Genomic DNA, 19,302 nt, shown 5'->3' with positions numbered 1-19,302 from the left:
TGTATGTATTTTGATATGCTGTATCATAATAAAATAAAAACCAAAAAATTTGTTTAAAAAAAAGTTAGGGGTGGACCACCCTTATCACTTAGGAGCATGGAAAATAGATAGTAGCCGATTCTCATACCTACTGAATACGCATATAAAATTTGGTAAAAATCGGTCGAGCCGTTTCAGAGGAGTTCAAGTTCAAACACCGTGACACGAGAATTTTATATATTAGATAGATTAATATTAATGTGTAGTGGTCCTAATTTTGAAAAATGCTTTTTCTTCCTATATATAATTATAAGCATTAGATTATTTATTATGTCTGAAAGATTTAGATTTTATATAGGAAGTACTTCATTCTACTATACTTCATATGGGTCTATCAAATCTTATTGGTTGTCAACTTTTTTTTTTAAATCTGTTTTATATTTGACTACTCTGCTCTGGTGTAGCAGTTGTGGAGAAGAAGGGGAAAGAAACTGTATATATAGTACAACTACAAGTAGTCCATATATATGTGTGTGTATATACATATATATATATATATATATATATATATATATATATATATATATATATATATATATATATATATATATGTGTGTGTGTATATATATATATATATCATTTTTATTATTTAATTTCATCAGGTAATCGAAGAAGTGTACCTAGACCACGGAAACACTTCGAAATCTCCGAACCCTCAGACCACGTTCATAGTGAAGACCAGGCAGAGAAGGTATTACCTCATGGCACCTTCCGGAGAGGCAGCTAGGATCTGGATCGACGTCATTTTCACAGGAGCACAAGGATATACCGAATACTTGGAGTGAATATACGAAGTGAAAAGAAAATATCTGGATTTATGAATGGCTTGTCATATATACGAAGACATAACACAATTATAGATCAAATGCATTTAAAACAATTTCGTCCAATTTCAAACATGCATGCAACAATCGAATTTATTCCAACAACATACAGTTGAAACTCGAATAAACGTTAGTTTTTTTTAATAAGTACTTACAAAGTCACGTTGCAGACTGACATACAGCCATTTGCATTTTGCTATAGATTAAATATCTAGTTAAAATATTAAGATTGCATGGCCTTAATTTGTACGGGGTTGCCATAATGAAGGCATTAGTTCGGATATATTTCGACTTATATTAAATTTTTTTAACAGTATTTATATATATTTATATGTGATTTGTTGTAATGTGCCAAGTAAATATATAGAAGCTAATATATGAAGCAGCTATTTTTTATATAAAACAATATATGGATTGGATTTTATTGGTGCCTTTTGAAAGACTGATGGATTTACAGAGCATCTCTTATGAAATGAAAACAATAAAAATCGTCAATTATGTATTATTTTTAAATAAATCGCGAAGATTGTTTATTGCACGCTTTATTTTAATTTAATGTTACCATGTAGGGTTTTTAATTCGAATAGTTTTGCTTTTTTAAATTAGGTTATTAGAGAATAAGACATAATTTCAAAATATATTTAGTTATAATGTTCAGCTTCCTAACACTTATACCTATTAATGTAAATAAACGTATAAAATTAAGATATATATAGAACGTTTTTTACAAGCAAAATAATATATATAGCTTCAAAGTATATAACTATATACAGATCTTTTATTTATAAATTCACTTGCAGTTACTCCACTACACCAGTTTTAGATAGAAAATTTAGATAAAATCATACAAATTATATAAGAAAGTGTAACATTGTATTTTAAATATAGTTTAGTACAAATTCGTGATTTTATTTTGTTATGTTAAAGTTTACTTTCAGTATATTTTTTTTGCATGCAACACTTGTTTAAGTGAAATGGCTGATACCAATTATTTTAATGTAAGGTCACATTATAATTAACAGCGCGATTAATAAACACTATTAATAAATAAATTGTTTTCTTATTTCAAAATTAGCATATATGAAATCATATGCATGCATATTCAAGCTGGCACCGGTTTTTACATTTCCCTCCATAGGTTTAATAGATAAGAGACGACAACCAAAATATTAAAAACAGGTAAGGTATTTCAAAAGCTCTGATTCCATAGCGTAGAACAAATAACAAAGTAAACAGTGCTGCCGCAATAAAGTTCATATTGATACGTTTAGTAAGTTTGTTATGACAAATTTTATTTATTGAGCAAATATTAGTGGGTCACTCCAAATAAAACTCAAAAACAAATTTACCAAAAGAAAAAACGTGACGTATTTATCTCTTTATTTTTTTTAATTGCTGTTAATTGATCTTATAAAAAACTATATTCGAAATAATAAATAATCGATGGTCATTAGTATTCAAAATAGTTATGTCAAAATGTAAATAAATCGTAAAGTTCCCGCCAACAAATCTAACTTTGGATAAATAATTAACAATGTTTTATTGATTAATACTCCCCGGCAGGACCATTAGTGAAATATCACTACTTTTCAAGTTTAACCTTTCACGTACTTGACCTAAATTTCTTAATAACTTCTGTTTTCATACTAATTGATTTGAGGAAGCGGAGAGCGTTTCTTAAACCAAACGTTCTGAGAATAATTTACAAAATCATATCAAACCCACCAAATAGTAGGGTTTCTTCTAATGATCCTTGTCTTAAGTATACAAAAGATTAAGTTTTGAAGATAAAAATTTTAGATTAGTTTAGACTTAACCCTTCTTTGCATGGTGATGGAAATTTCCATCATAACATTTAGTCAACAAAAAAAGATACTCAAAACCCTTGTAACGTAAATTTGTTGTTGCTCGCAACTTTTTAAGCGACTATTGCGTACAACAAAACGCGGTTGTCGAAAAATAGCAAAGGTCACTGTGAATTACCAGACCTAGAACTTGTCATGCTGCTGTTTGTTGAGACTGGAAGAAAGGAGCGAGATTTTAAATTGTTTTATGGAAATAAACGGAGATATAAAATACAATAAAAAATGAAAATGAGTGGAAAAAAGGTTTGTTTTCATGTTTTTGTTATTTTATGTACAATTTATATCAAAACACTATAAATGAATTTCTCAAAACGTTGTGATAGAAATTTACATCACTATGCAGTAACTTCACTTGTAATGTGTGGGAATTTTTTTTTGTAAATGTTTATTTTATGTTGTTTTTTGGGGAAACTTGAATGAAAGAGATATTGCAGATTATCTTTGTAAGATATAAGGCGGTTGGCTCCCAGAAGATGGTCTTAATGACCAAGATTCCGATGATGAAAACCATGATGCTGATGAAATTATAAGTGTTGCAGGAGGAGAATGATGATGACGATGTGGATAAAACTGCTGACGTTGAACCTCCTCTTGTAAAACCAGACGATCAAGAACCCTCTCACACATCAAATTCATCTAATTTGCAGTCGTCATCCAGTTTTCTATTTGACAAAAGAAACTATTTGGAAAAAAAGGAATCTGGTGTGTGACACAGATAAAATTACTTTCTTGGCGAGTTCTGCTGCTTCAGGTGGTCTATCACACCTAGAAACTCCATATCAATGTTTTAACCATTTTATCACTGAAGATTTTATCAAAACATTACTAAAGGAGACAAATTTATATAAAAAACAGAGTAATCCCAGTTCATCTATATCATTTACAGAATATGATTTGTATAAGTTCTTTGGTATATTATTATACATACCAGTAATCAAATTTCCTAGCACAAGATCATACTGGTATACATACTGATATAACTTGTCCGTTTATTGTCCAAGAATACAATAAACATATGGGAGGAGTAGATCTCATGGATAGCTTTTTGGGCAGAAATCATATAAAAATGGGGTCTAAAAAGTGGTATTTGCGTATTTTTTTCATCTATTTGATCTTGCTATTATAAACTCTTGGATTGTTTATAAAAAAATGCTCAAGAAATTGATGAACCTAAAAAGAGTCTGCTTACAATGGGCCAATTCAGAAATGAATTGTCCTTTGTGCTATGCAACAAAGGAACCACCAAAGCAGCTAAAAAAGGGGCGTCCTGGTACCAGTGTACTAGAAGAAGAATTACAATCAAAAAAAGAAAAGGTTCTCCAGCTCCACCACCTCCAAAAGCCATAAGAAAAGATGGTGCTGAACATTGACCAAAAGTAGGTGGGTCACCCCGGTGCAAATTTCCCAAATGTGAAGGCTATTCTACAATTTCGTGTAATAAATGTGGCGTCAATTGGTGTTTAAATAAAATAATTATTGTTTTTTGAATTATCACTAAGACTAAAGAAGACTACCTAAACAACTTTTTTTGTTTATTTAGTACCGGGCTAAATATGTGAAACTGCATGGTGATGTAAATTTCCATCATATTGTTTTTTACATAATACATATTTTTATTCACACTAGGTTTTTTTTTCAATATTTTTCCTTTAATCTAGAGCATTAATTACATCACCCTGATTTATTTTAAAAAAATAGTAAAAATCATGCAAAGAAGGGTTAATAATTTAGATTAACTACATACGAAGAGTAAATACCGCGTGTTAAAGACAATCATATTCTTGACTCTTCCTTGAAGCGCAATTGTAAGCAATATAACTTTTTCATAAAAATATCTTTTTTTTAAACTAGTTTCTTATTTTTAATTTCTGTTCTATATACAATAGATTCCCATGACTTTTGTATGAAAACTAACTTTAAAAAAAATTATGTCAATGTCAGATTGTCAAACGTGACATTGCTTATGGTTTTAATTTTCAATTAGTATAACTTTATTAAGTATTTGCCTGTCGTAAACATTAGACGTGTGTACACGCAATAAGCATATTTAAACATTAATAAAGTGTTAAGGTTTAAAATCTACATTTATTACTGTTTTGTTATTAAGATATTTTAGTTCGTAAAAAACAATGTCTAACAACATTCGTAAACTCGCAAATCGTTGGTATGTTAGGTACTTGACGACTACGGAGCTGTACATGGTTGAACCTTGGGAAAGAGTGGTGATTCGTATCCTTTTATAACATCGAAAGGTGATCTAACGTTTTTAATGCATCAATGTTCATCATGATTTGTGTAAAAGAGAACCATACCACCGTATCCGGTGGCATTTATATATGTATTAGTTTAGTTAATAAACTTATCTAGAACCTCAATCTGCCACTAAAACAATATCTAACTAAATATAATGTGTGATGAAATCCTTGGATCACTACAGTTCTCCCTTATACATTTATTTTCTAGAAAGTTGGTAAGTTGATTTTTCGGATTATAATAAAAATTGCAAGACCATGTTAAAATGATTAAAATATGTTGTTTCTATAACTTTGTAGTTGCTTACTAAATTGATGGTTGATTATAAGTGTAAAAGTTTTAAAGAAGTAAATTTATAGTTCATTATATAGAAACTGCTACTACTGCAGGGAAATTCACTTGATAAAGCCAAACACTTACTTGATATTTCATTGCAGTCTTGTTAAATTATACCTAATAATTATACACCACAATCATTAAATAATTTGCTTTTTTCACCAAATTTTGCACTTAGACTTAGGTCTAAAATTTTAGTCTAGATTCAAAATTGCTTGTAAATGCCTACTTCATTAAGGAGTTTTTGATTTTTTTTTAGATTTATACCGGGTCACATGCCCTCTTTATGATAGAATACCCCTAAACACCCTAACCTCAAGTGGACTAACTGCTAGGCAAACGGAATATACTTATCAGATTTCAAGTTTTTAAGGCCTTATGGTTCTACAGATATTCTGATGAGTCAGTAAACATGTTGCAACTATGTATGTATGTATAGATAGATTGAAGGTCAAAGCGAAAATATATACATAATAAAATATGGTTTTTATAATGATTCATACCATGGCCACAATATAAAAACATTCATATGTATGTATTATGTAAATATCTATGTTATCATTAAATATAATACTATAAATGTTTTATGTCCAACAGTAGTTTAATGTTATTACTGCACACTGATAAATTTTATGCAGAAAATGATAAGGCTATTTGTAAATGAAAATAGGATCTTGTATTTTAAACCATCATCATGCTCGGCGAAAGACTACAAGCCACAGGCCACCCCCAAAAGATTTGGTTGAAAGAAAAGTTGAAAGGTTGATGATCAGTTTTGAGCCCCATGCAACAACTTTTCATGACCTTATGTCGTAGATACTCCTGGTAGATGCCGTAGTCACTTGAACATTTAGGCTTGATAAATTCCCAGATGTTAAGCATATCAATGTTAAAACGTCACATTTGAAGAGATATCGCATTTAATAATAATTTCAACACGACATTGTATATATATGTTTCCTAATGTGTAATCAGTAATTACTTGGTCACGATGTTTTCCATTGTGAATTATGAAGTGTTACTAAGTATTTTCCTGTTTTGTTCGTTTATTCAATCTTCCTTACAGTTAATTATTATTTAACCTGATGCTATTAACTATTTGACTAATTTAGTCATTAAATCATTCAATTCAAAGAATATTTATTTATAGCAGCACATACCTTAAAACAATTGTATCATTTTTTTGTAGTGTAAGTCTGAACGGACAGATATTAAATAAAATTTCAATAAGTCTTTTTCTTACTATATCATTATTATACTATCTATTATTTCTGAAGCCATTGATTTTTGGATATGCTGTATAATATATTGATGGTAAATGAACTATACATTTTTCTCCTTAAAGTTTTTACACCTATAACCAATCATCCTGTATATACAAAATCAATATATTCCTTAATTAAACAATCCAGATGTTCTCTTTGTGTTAATATTTAGCCTGTTCTGGTATTTCAACTACTCCATCATATTAAATGGAATTTTGAAGATGCTCGGATCTAGGAGGCATGCAGAAATCTTGTGAAGATCGATAACAGAAGGAAGGGAATGTTTAACATTATATCAATACTTACTGGATGTAGTATGAACTATTTTAAAAATCATGATTGTTTAAATAGTAGAGCTTTGTTTCAAAAACTGAATGGTCTGGTACTATAACATGAATAGAGTAATAAGTCTGTACAGTGTAATAATAATTATTATGAATCATTATTTTAAAATGGCTCATACGATGTTTGTGGTAATATTCCATTATTGTGAATAAGGTTTATTGTTAATTATATTATTAATAAATGTCTATTGAAAGTTTTAAATTCGTTTTCCTTCAATTGTGGTCACCTACATACTTATTTTAATATATATATGAAGTTGAATTTAGTGCCTTCACAGCTCTATGAAAGTTCATATAATGTCGATATTTGATGTTAAAAATACTAAATTACCAAATACAAACTATCGTCATCATCAATTCACCGTAAAATGCCCACTTCTGGACATAAGTCTCCCTCAAATATTGATAATACCTTTATTATGCTTCTTCAGATGATGGATGGATTTCAAATATTTCCATATATATGTCATATCTTAAATAATTATGATGTGACTGGATCATATATCAACAAGGACAGTAACGCCCTTTACTATGCAGTAGACATTATAATGGGTTAGCATGTCTAAAATAGAAAAGGGGCCACCAAATATTTTAAAATTTATACCGCGAGAAGCACAATCATAAAGAGAAATGAATTTTAGTACATAACACTTAAAATTGGTATAATCAACTACACTGTATTTGTTCTTAAAGTTTATAAAATTTACACTTAAAAAAGAGTGCCATCCCTCAAGTTATAGGACGATGCTGTACATAAGTTTACCTTGAAATTTACTCATGGAAACAGTTGCCTTATTATCCACTTGTACATGAAACAAGTTTATTTGAGGAAACTACACAATATTCCTGGTTGGATGTGGTTTCATGATAATGTTCACCTTTTAGTCGCTTTATCTCAAAAATTCGTTTTATTTCTACACGTGATGGGGACCTTGAAAATGGTGGTGGCAGAAACTGACGAGCTAGGCCAAGGCACTCAGTCATGAGGAAGTGAGGAAGGAGAAAAGGAGGAGCATATTAGAGATTTAGTTGAGGAAATAAAAACAATATCAAATAAAACGAAACTGCTTCACCAATTATATTATTCACATCTTCAAATAACTGATGCTATAGCCATTTGTTGTACGGAATGCCTCTGGAACCTTCTGCGATATGGCCTGCAGGTGTTCCATACCCCGGTAGAACATGTTCTTGGATATATCCGTGGACACCACCGCGGGGTCAGAAAGCCATGTCTCCACTTCTTCGTTCAATGATGACTCCACCTTGTAAAGTACTTTGGTAAGAAGACTCGACTGCAAAGTCACTCTCTCACTCTCTATCTGATCAACGTTTCTCAACACCTGTAACTCCTTGTCCATTACCCACACCAACAGATACTGTTTACTTGTCGACGATATAGAACATTCTAGAATCAATTTACACATTACAGAATATTGAACGCCCAAATTAGACTCCCTAGTTAGGCACTCGATTGTATGTATAAAATCATCTATGCTTACACTATTTGTTTGGTTATTATGCGTAAATACTTGTACAGATATATCACTCGTTTGGATTTTCACTTCCGAATTGTATAGTTTTACATTGTTTTTAGTTTTGAGGCCTAACCAAGCGAGGCAACGATTGCAATGGTAAATATCCCTTTTGGAGTTAAATTTATTTGTTTTCTCTGCGAGCAAGTTGTTGTTAATAACGAAATATGTCAGTCTGTAGAGAAAATCATTTTTATTTGGATTCAGAACCGGCTGAGATGATTCTCCATGACAATGGCCGTGACAAAACCACTCCGACATATCTAAATTTGTTGTGGGTAGTTCTAAAATCCTGTCAAATTTTACCCAATCATTCGATATCACATTAGAACAGTTCCCGCAGATTATTCTTACGTCGCTTCCAGCATCCAAATTAATTTTCAAATTATTCTTAAGATTATTGGTCAGGTTATTAGCGGAGAGAAATTCGGTATAGAAATTTCCACCATTTTTCGGTTCGGTCAGTATGCGAAAGGATATGGTGTTCTTGTCGATCTTCAGGCAGGACATGGAATTCGGAATTATGTGACAGAATTCATGTATCGGTATATAGGAGTAGTCCTCACATTCCTCATCAGAGTAGTCTGTAAGGCTATCAATGGAAGATAGACTGTTTCTCCTACTACAGCTCTCTCCATAGTAATTTAGCACAATGCAGTCGGATTGAATGTTTATCTTTAAGTTACAGTCTTTATTAAGGTTTACACCTGCTGTAATATAGACATTGCAGCTTCGCAGTCTTGAGCGAAGCTCCATTAAAATATTTTTAATCAACATTTTTGGACCCCTTGAGGTGAACCTCTGGGGGTAGGACCTTGGGATTCTAGGGACTATTTATCTAGTGGAGCGCTCTTGATGCGCTCAACATGGCCATTGGTTTCAAAAACATTAAAAATTCCATCCATTTCTCGGATGGTGAATGGTAGCGTGGCTCGCTGGTAGTATGAGCCCATCATTTGTATGTTATCGATGACTGTGTCGAGGAGATGCGACTTCTCGGCATAGATGCCGGGCGCCTCGTGTCGCAGGTACGTGAAGTGCACGTGTAGATGGTAGAAGGAAGGCTGGTAATGTAGGTAGATGCGAAGCTGGCTACCCGCTACCTTGTACTTCGAGTAAATTGCTTTCTAAAACCAAAGCCAGAATTTATAATCCTCTGTTATATTCTATAACTACATATTGTGTTCTTTGATATATGGTGATTAGAAATGAATGTACAGTTCATTTGCTGTCAATGAATATATTGTGTACCTTAACCAAAAATCAATTGTTTGATATAATAAATAAAATAAGGAAAGACATTTTCAAAATTTGGATTACCTACATATAAAAATAAATTACTGTTACTTTCTGTGCCAACTTTGGAATTAGGTTTAAAGGGGTAAAAGCTTTAAAGCTTTTCCACTTGTAATGATCACTGAAATGTGGTACATTATGTTGTATTTATTAAACAAAAATTATTTTCAAATGTTACCTACATCCTAATTTTGAACTGTATTTGTATTTTAGAAGTTAACATTATATTAAAGAACTAAAAACCATTGAAAAAATTTAAAAATAGAACAAATCAAATAGATAACAAGAGGGTAAAAATATAATTGATAAAACTGTACTGTAATAAAAACAAGTAATTTACTGTAGTATTTTAGAAGCAGAAGAAAAGGAAGCAAAGTGGTGTGTATAAAGAAACAAGTAAGCCAGGAGAATAAAATAAATTGTGAAGAATACAAAGGAGAGTTAGTGAAATAAAAATAGGAATGTGAAAAAATTATTTAACACAATGAAAAACTCACTAGATAGGAGGCGAACGATATAAAAAATCTCAACACTGGAAACGCTTTTCTTTTTGATTTTTGAACATGGTGTACTACACAATAATTGACAGCAAATGAACTAAACATCATCCTGTATTTAGTATATTCCAGGTTTTGAATTGTTTTTTATCACACTTACTAAGTAGAGAATATCTATAATGCATTGAGTTAGTCTTGGCACAAAGTATAAAGAGTAAATAAATAAATAAAATTGTTCACAAACCTTTCCTTCGTCGCGGACCCTTTTCAAAAGCGGCAGATGACTCTCGTTGAGGTCCCTCAAGCTTTTAATGCCTCTCTGCCTTACGATCGCCAACAAATACAGTGTCTCCTTGCTGACACCGTCCCACTTCAAGTCTGGCAATAGAACAAAGCCCTCCTTCTCGCACTTATTGTCGTGCACTATTCTGTCCTGCTCGCTCCTGCCTTCTAGAATGTTGTACACCCACTGGAAATATAAACAGAAATTTATTGTTCATGTCAAGTCTGTTCTTGATAATTCTTTAGACTAACGACAGTCTTCAGTCTTATCTTGTCTTTGTCTAGGTTTAATAAAGTCGTTAAATGCAAACATAATAATGTATAAACTTGAATATTTAACTAAATATACAGCACAGGACTTGTCATGGCTATCTTTGATGGAGGCCTATGCCAATTGGCATCCATCTGGTGATATACTACTGCTTACTTGCATGTACTAAATACAGCATTAATTTTATGATAATTTTTTTCTGTTCATTCATATCAATCTTTATTAACTTTACATATACATGGCTACCATTTATAAGGCTAATACGTTTAAATGTTATAGGATAAGCAATAAAATGTAAAACCATCGGTTTTTTGATAAAATAATCAAAGAAGATATATATATATATATATATATATATAAACTAACATTGTTCATCAGTAGCGAATTAAACAAAACTTGAGATTGCGAATAGCAGATTTGATTCTTATGTAATGTGTGCACTTTGTGGATTAATTATACAGAATTGCCAATGCAACAACAGACGAATTCCAGACACACACCTTTCAGCAGAGTTTTCTGCATACAATAATACTACACAGCGATCTCCAATCTGCTAAGAGTGGTGATTATGGTATATCACTGTCCAGTCCCCTTGCAGGAGGCGTCTAGAGACGAAGAAACGAATAAAATATTTTTAAAATAACTTAAACATGCAGCATTGCTTAAATGGTTATCTAAAATTTTAGTATATCGTCAAAAAACACAAATCTAGTATAGCGTCAGACAACATTCACACATTCACCTTCCTGATTACCAAACAAATTTTTCTGATATTTGTACTACTACTACTACTATTGGTATTGTAAGAAAATCTCCTCGTTTTATCAATTTTTAGTTCCAACTTTTTCTTGTCATGCTTCTCTCCGTTGCATTTATAAATATAATTAAACACACATCACTAATTTTTAAGTATTTAATCAATATTTTACAAATGCCATCAAATTTTAAAGCAAGTCTTAATGATATGACTAGTTACACAAAAAAAATATTAAAACACTTATTATATATTTCTTTTTTATTTTGTATGTGTAGGTAAAAAATAATTATGTGTTAATGAGACTTAAAATCTAAAGGTATATTAACACATTCCATGCCATATGGAGAGTATAAGACCTCCGCTGCACATTCCCTTCAGGCCATTTGCAGTTCTCATTAAAAAACAAGGGATTCTTAAACAAATGAACAGTAGGGTCGAATAGATAACTTCACATCACGCATGCGCGTATGTAAAGCAGTATTAAATAAGTGCAAGGCATACGTCTCAAAAGACTTATTTTAATTTTTAAAGTGTGGGTCGAATACGCCCCACGCGGCATTAATGGAAAATTTTCAAAAATAGCCGTGGCATGGAAGATGTTAAGTGACTAGATTTAATACATAGAACGTCGACACATAAAATCAACCGACAACTTTGTTAAGACTAGATATTGACATCTTCCAATTTATTAATAATCTCCAAGGAGCCCTATGACTAAAATGAGAATGTAACAGCATAGATAGAAACGCTAACTAAACTATCTTGCTTAAAATATGATGTTCATCAAAGTTTGTTCACAGTTTAAGTGGCTAATTTCAATGCAATTTTTGTTTGTATATTATTGTTCTACCTCCACTTTATATTCTACATCCAACTTTACAATTTAGAATGTTCCTAAGAAAATTGTGTAATATAATGATAATATTCTAATAATGAAATATCTATTGTATAAGTATTTTATAAAGCAAAAACAATATTTTTATTACAAAAAAAATTAAATTAATGCACTGTCAAAATTCATAAGTACAAAACATAATAATTCAAATTGAAATTAGGAATAAATAAGAAATATTGTGTAACTTATCAACGATACATTATAATAGATGATCAAAAATATCATCATCAGTTGAAAGGTCAGATATGGCTTTGAAAAATTTCACATTTCTCCAATTATACTTTGTTAATATATATCAGGGGTGGCCAAACTGCGGCTCGCGAGCCACATGCCGCTCTGAACAATTATTTTTGGCTCCGATTGACTGTCGAATTATTTCAATATTTAAATTTACATAACCTATGTCAACTGCTGAGTAAACAAATTACTGATATAAATAATATTAATTATTATTCCACCATAAAATTAGCAAAATCCAAACACCGATCATAATTAACTAACCGGTATCTTTAGTATTATTAAGAGTGCTTTTATATACATGTGCATATATCTAACATATATTTATATATATTTTGTACTTTTGTCATATAATTTCAATAAATATATTTTTTGTCAAAAAAAAATATTCGTTAGCGTGTTTTATATGCCTTTTTAATAGCGGCTTGCAAAAATTTCAAATTTCGAACAATAGCTCCAACAATCGAGACGCTTGGCCACCCCTGGTACATAGAAAAGTTTGTATACAACACAAAATTCGCATTATTGGAAAATCTTTTTTTAAAAAATCAAGTAAAAAGATGTGTGATTTATAAATAAAATTTATAAATTGGAGTGTTTATTAGAAATTATGTTATAGTGTAAATAAACACGTAATTTTCGTATCTCCAGAAATTTCAGCATTAGAACATGACGGTATCTGTACTATTGTATAGTTTGTTATATGTTCTCCGCTACTCTCACACACATATTCCTTCTGTCTATCTCTATAGCTCTTTGAATTCCTCCTCCATGTACTTCTAAGTCCTTCTTTCTGTTCCTCGGTTAAATCTTTAATTGATTTCTTCTTCGCTCTCTTATGCGTCTGGTTGTACTCTCTGTCCTTCGCTTTCTTAAGTTCTCTTTGCTCTGGGGTCATATTATCTAAAAACTTCCTTTTTCTCTGATTAGCTTTTTCTCTTTGTTTTAAATATGCGACTACCTGTTCATCAACTTCTTCTGGTTGTTCTGGTTGAATAATGAATTGGTAATCCATATTTTATCTGTTAATATAAAAATTATTTTTAGTTGTATATTATATTACCATTAAAATTAACATGTTGACTGTCACAGCACTTTTAAGGATTCCAAAGCCTATTTAAATTCAATCATATTATATTATTAAAAACATTATTTATAGATTTTAATAAAGTTAAGTTTAAAATCTAGCATCAGTACTAGATATACATATAAATAGATATTTAAATGTACATTATTTCATTGTCTTTACTTTCGAATGTACTCAGCAAATAATTAATGAATATTTATTTTTTATAAGAAAAGTTATAAAACTTTTCTTATATTCTCTTTACTTTAGCTCTTTTTTTGGTTGGACACCAAGATTTGTCTATTCATCCTTAATACCAACTATTTTTGTTTACTTAATTATTATTTAATTTGAGTCTTAGCTGAATAAAATTGATTTTAAACTTTCGATTTAATTCTTTAGTTCTCAAGATGTCCAGGTGGAGCTCCATGAATCTATGGGAAACTCGATGAGTATTTACCAATGGTGTTACAAAAAATGTGGGTTTACAATATGTAAAGGGGGATCCTATAGAATTTATCTACTTTCTATAGTGAAGAATTAAAATCTTGACTTGACTTCACCATCAATGAAATATCTACTTCAAGAAACTCGGAGAGAATTACTTGTAGTATATTACCAAATTCCATAACATTTTATATTAAATTTTATGGAACCACTTTTTGATTGGCAAGCCTTAACTTTTTGAAATCCACTCACAGTAACAATAAACCAATAAATTTGATGTTTTAATAAATTTTTTATTCACTTTGAACTCAAACGCAATAAAAATTTCCATAGTAACAGGACCAGCTAAATTTTGAGTATGATATATGATAAAATATCCGGGAATTTTTAATTTCACTCAAAATTGACAGTCAACATGTTAAAAAAATTATAATTAATAGAATCTCATTGTCTCATATCATTAAAATTTCCTTTAATAAACGAAAAAATGACTATTAACAAAAATATACTTGATTATGTACTTACCATATAATGTTCCTTTCTTTCAATAGTCACAAATATTTCGAGTCACTCATCCATAGTTTTCATGGTTTACTGCAATACCATAAAAACTTGGTCACAAATGTTGGACCGATAAATCACATACATCTATACTTTTGTACATGCATCATCAATTATCTCAAATATCAAAAAAATCGTTTGAAAGATAGAAGGGCGCAATAAATACAACGCACGTGAGATATTTGAGTCTTCTTAATAAGGCTTGATGTTTATTTATTTCCCCTACCTTCCCCCTTACGTATTTCAGGTTGAAACTCTCACACACAATCTAATTATATCTGCCTAGATTTATGGACATATTAGACCAGAGTTGCAGAGGTTAGAGCTTGGCAGAGAAAAATAAGGGAGAGGCATATTGGCTGTGTAAAATGATTATAGCAAAAACAGTAGTGAATTTGTATTTATTATTATTACATTGTAATTACACATAAATGTGCATCGAACTAAGCAACATTTTAAATTAAATGTTATTAACAGAGCAAAAAAATGTTTCAAGACACATGCAATCAAAGGAATAAATATAGTGCATCCCATATTATACTAATATTATACTAATATGCATAATTTATTAACGTTTTACATTTTACAACCCATCAGTGGGCCTAAACATACAACTCTTTTCACACCGTGCAAGATATATTCTAAAGTATATAAAATTTAGATAGTTTCTAATTTTACAGATAAAGCAAAGAAAAACAACTAATAGCTTTTAATAGATTTAAAAACAGTATTGCTCGGTTTGGCAGCAAAATGCTTGCTCTTATGTGCATTTTGTTTGGTAGTTACAACATGTGGCTCATAGAAAATGTTTCTGATGAACCTTACATGGCTCACATGTCTTATATAGTTCAGTTAGAGATAGCCCACTGGTGACCCATGTGGCATGCATGTTTAATTTACTCAAGCATGCAAGTCACTTGGATCACAAGTTTCTCTTACATAAGTTTGTATTTTTGTAACAGCTTATGCATCTTAACTTACATAACATACATACTGTAAGAGAATGTCGAACCAATTAGAGACTAAGATGACATAACCACAATTTATATATATTTAGATATATGTACGTATTATCTAGTATATATATTTTAACCATCATTTCTAACAAAGGAAAAAATAAACTTCATACTTTGGAATAAAAATATTTTACCGCCTTTAAGAATTAAAACTAGTCAATGCCACCAATCTGAACGCAAGATGTCATATAAGATGTCATAAAAGGAAAGGAAAGATTCCTGGATCTGTAGAGAGTTAGCCACTCTGTATGTTGCATGTGTTATTTTAAAATTAAAAACAACACAAACATGGTGATATGTTTTTTTATAACTAAATTTTAACTTTAAACAGTGTAATTCCCAAAAATGGAGAAGATAATAACAGTATTGATGATGACCTAGAATTAGAAGTACATAATGAAAGTGATGATAGTGACAATTACATAGTTCCTCCTAAGAGACAGAATGTACTAATAATTGACAGTGACATTGACAATAGCGAAGATAATGATGGAGAAGCATTATTAAACACAATAAATAAGTTTCAATGAATTCTGTGTTTTCTAATACCCATATAAGTGTTTAGAATATACAAGGGAGAAATAACTCTTTAAAGCTAAATTTTCTCTGACTACTTGGTATGCCCATCAGAGAAATTCGCCACTGAAAACTGGGATTACTGTTTATAGCTTAAATAAAAAAAATGTTACCTGCAAATTAAACTGTTCCTTCTCAATGTATGGCAATGTCAATTTCTCATACAGCTCTGGCGTCTCCAACACGATATGCACTTCCTGCTGGCTGAATTTTGCAATATGCTTCTCTGTAGCTGGGTAGATGATTGTAGTTTTTACACCTGGAAATGAGAGAAATAAATTGATAATACTGTATTTAGCTATCAAAGAAATATAAACAAATGCCTTCAGTTTTAAGACAATTCATGAGGAATGTTACTGACTATGAAGGCATCGATCATTGATCCTGGGCTGTCTGCATCTAGTGACTTTCCAAAACCTTTACTATATCATTGATCTACCTAGTAGGAGTTCAAACAACACCGCATCTACCAGTGCTTGCCACTTGAGAACTTTTCCGCCCCAATACCTAACAGCTATACAAGCAATATGGCATGACCACTGCCAGTTGAGCAATTTTATCTGATCTCATTTCTAATTTGATCTTTCCAGCATGTTTACTCTAAACTACCAATGCTCTAAAACCCTGCTCTGATTAATGCTCCCCCAATTGCTTTTGGATTACTGAGGGTCTTAACAGATTGTGGTTTTTTCAACAAACATCTGTTTACTTTTGTGTATTACAGACAGTTCTCTGTTCTTGGCAAGCTTGGAAGAGAAATATACTATTGCCCAGAGGTAGTAACATCCTCAAGCCCCATCTACCCTAGTTTACAATCTTTCCAAGGTTGCAACCAACTTTAAAGATCTATTGGGATAGGGGTCCTCAAGTTGGGTTAGTTAGATTAACTGCAACCCTACTGCGAAACAAATACAATGTTGCTGAAAACAGCACAATCTCACAAGACAAAGCTCTTAGTTTATAGTATGTATACAAACTGTACCAAACATTGCAATAAATATACAAATATAAATGAAGTGGCAATTATCCTTTTGAATCTAATGAATATTGTTGTAAAAACATAAAATGGAACTAAGTTTGGAAAGTTTGTGTTGTAACACTATGTCAAGAATTTTTAACATTACATACAATTTCTGTATATTTTTTTTAATCTGTATATTTTTTTGTATGTGCCTATACGGTACATTTAATTAAAAAAAAAATTATTACCTTACACTTTCTAAGTGAAGAATGAATTCTTAATAAACTTTCCATTCAACAGAGAGAATTGGATTGCATAACATTAGCCACACAATAGTAAAGAATCATAACTATATATTTATTAATCTCAATGCATAATATATAAAATTCTTGTAAAAATTGTATTATAATATTTAAATTCAATTTTACTTCTCTTGTATTTGCAGAAATATCATTATTAGAATGTCTAATTACCATCTGTATTAACATCATTACATATAATTAATGTTATCAGAATAATAATGCCTAATAAGCGAAATTTAAAAATCGAACAATTATTTTTTTAATTATAAATCAAATGTATTTTGAATTTAGAATAAAGAATTTACAATTTAATTGTATAAGTGTTGTTAAGTGTTGAGCTGAGGTATTATACCAATTAATTTTTGAACAATCTGACCTTTACCTTTCGTTGTTCGACAAAGACTTGTTTCTTTATCTAATCTAAAACAACACACAGCTGCGACGAAACGATTACAATTTAATCAAATTTATTCGAACTACAGCCATTTACATAAGTCACAAAGAAAGAAAAGTAGAATGGACGTAATAAACGAGGAATAAAGTGAAATTAATATAAAATACAGTGACTAATCACTTAAATATGGAACCTTGAAATTTCGAAAGTACGCTCAGAGTTACTACTCACCATTTAAATCCGAGCGCGGGAAGCATTCAAAGTTTCCATAAATATCGTTCTGGAAAAACGTTCGCAGCTTCGTATCTACAGAGAAATATCCTTTATCGTCCAATTCTTCTTCTTTAAAAGCATTCTTCTCAAGTATCACCAGAGCCACACCACTCTTGTCTCTATATGTACCCTGAATACAAACTGTTTTTCTATTAGTATTATTGTTTAATATTTTCACCGGAACAAAGTCTTTCAGTTCTAACTGATCACTGCTGCGGCCGTTTTCATTTTGATCGTCAATTTTAATTTTCTTTGAGCTAGGCGGCTCTAAAACGTCATTTTTAGATACAGCGTCGGACATTTTGTAAGAGGGCTACCAGCGTTACAAATTTTAACAATTGTAAAATGTTGCCATTTTCTAAAAATTATTTATATGGAGTTAAAAAATACAACGTGTTATTTAATCAGCTTAAAAAGTACCTGGGACAGCATTAAACACGTCCAATCAATTAAAAGTGCTCTGAGGTATACTGATCAATTTTTTATAGATTTAATTTTCGGACATAATATTACAAAAAGTCAATAACATGGGTCATTTATAGGAACATTGCTGTACTCGATCTCATAAAACTAATACGGAATTAGGTAATGAAGTACGTCACAATAAATATTTTGTAAAAAAGAATATTATTTATCACGGTGTTTCAAATATTATGAACGTGGAGGAAAATAATTTTATTAAATATGTTATTGAAATTTTTACACTACGTAAAAATTTAAACCATGAAAATAATAACGGAGATTTATTTCACTAATATAAAAAAATCAAATAAAGACAATTTTTGAGAACATTAATATAAAAGATTTCCTTACTCCTCATTGACAATCTAAAAATGACAGATGTTTGTTTACAACACACTTGCTTACAACAGTGCGGATGGAAGCGCTATATCAAATTAGTCCAGCAAATATAGCATATATAAATCATTTTTGGTATATTATAGGACAAATTCCTTCTCTAACTTATTTGTTATTAAGTATTAAAATACGTGAAATATTTTGCTAATGTA

General features: G+C 30.7%; 4 protein-coding genes across 5 annotated transcripts in view; 2 read left to right on the top strand and 2 right to left on the bottom strand.

The window, feature by feature from the left end:
• LOC137924890 (pleckstrin homology-like domain family B member 1) overlaps positions 1-1,893 on the top strand; it is a 164,169-nt gene extending 162,276 nt beyond the window's left edge. For both annotated transcript variants that reach the window (XM_068768274.1, XM_068768275.1), the window contains one exon: positions 642-1,893. In XM_068768274.1, coding sequence (XP_068624375.1) covers positions 642-824 — 183 coding nt within the window. In that variant the 3' untranslated portion in view covers positions 825-1,893. The remainder of the gene's footprint in view (positions 1-641) is intronic.
• Positions 1,894-4,702: 2,809 nt separating this feature from the next.
• Positions 4,703-7,085, top strand: ghi (ghiberti). The gene is made up of 2 exons (XM_068768437.1): positions 4,703-4,957; positions 6,730-7,085. The coding sequence occupies exons 1-2, from the start codon at positions 4,858-4,860 to the stop codon at positions 6,837-6,839; spliced, it is 210 nt and encodes a 69-aa protein (XP_068624538.1). The 5' UTR covers positions 4,703-4,857; the 3' UTR covers positions 6,840-7,085.
• An 895-nt stretch (positions 7,086-7,980) lies between these two features.
• Positions 7,981-9,238, bottom strand: LOC137924900 (uncharacterized). Its single transcript, XM_068768292.1, has one exon. The coding sequence runs from the start codon at positions 9,236-9,238 to the stop codon at positions 8,012-8,014; it is 1,227 nt and encodes a 408-aa protein (XP_068624393.1). The 3' UTR covers positions 7,981-8,011.
• A 53-nt stretch (positions 9,239-9,291) lies between these two features.
• Dcps (Decapping enzyme, scavenger) lies at positions 9,292-18,598 on the bottom strand. The gene is made up of 4 exons (XM_068768293.1): positions 18,251-18,598; positions 16,476-16,621; positions 10,499-10,723; positions 9,292-9,588 (listed from the first exon to the last, which is right to left on the bottom strand). Exons 1-4 carry the CDS (start codon positions 18,591-18,593, stop codon positions 9,292-9,294), a joined length of 1,011 nt encoding a protein of 336 aa, XP_068624394.1. The 5' UTR covers positions 18,594-18,598.
• Positions 18,599-19,302: the final 704 nt, after the last annotated feature.

This window comes from Battus philenor, unplaced genomic scaffold, assembly GCF_028537555.1.
Source record: "Battus philenor isolate CCGP_79_NKW_IND1 unplaced genomic scaffold, ilBatPhil1.0.hap1 SCAF_25, whole genome shotgun sequence".
NCBI classification, from domain to species: Eukaryota; Metazoa; Arthropoda; class Insecta; order Lepidoptera; family Papilionidae; genus Battus; species Battus philenor.
The sequence above is the reverse complement of the archived record's forward strand: the minus strand, read 5'-3'. Positions and strand labels throughout refer to the sequence as shown.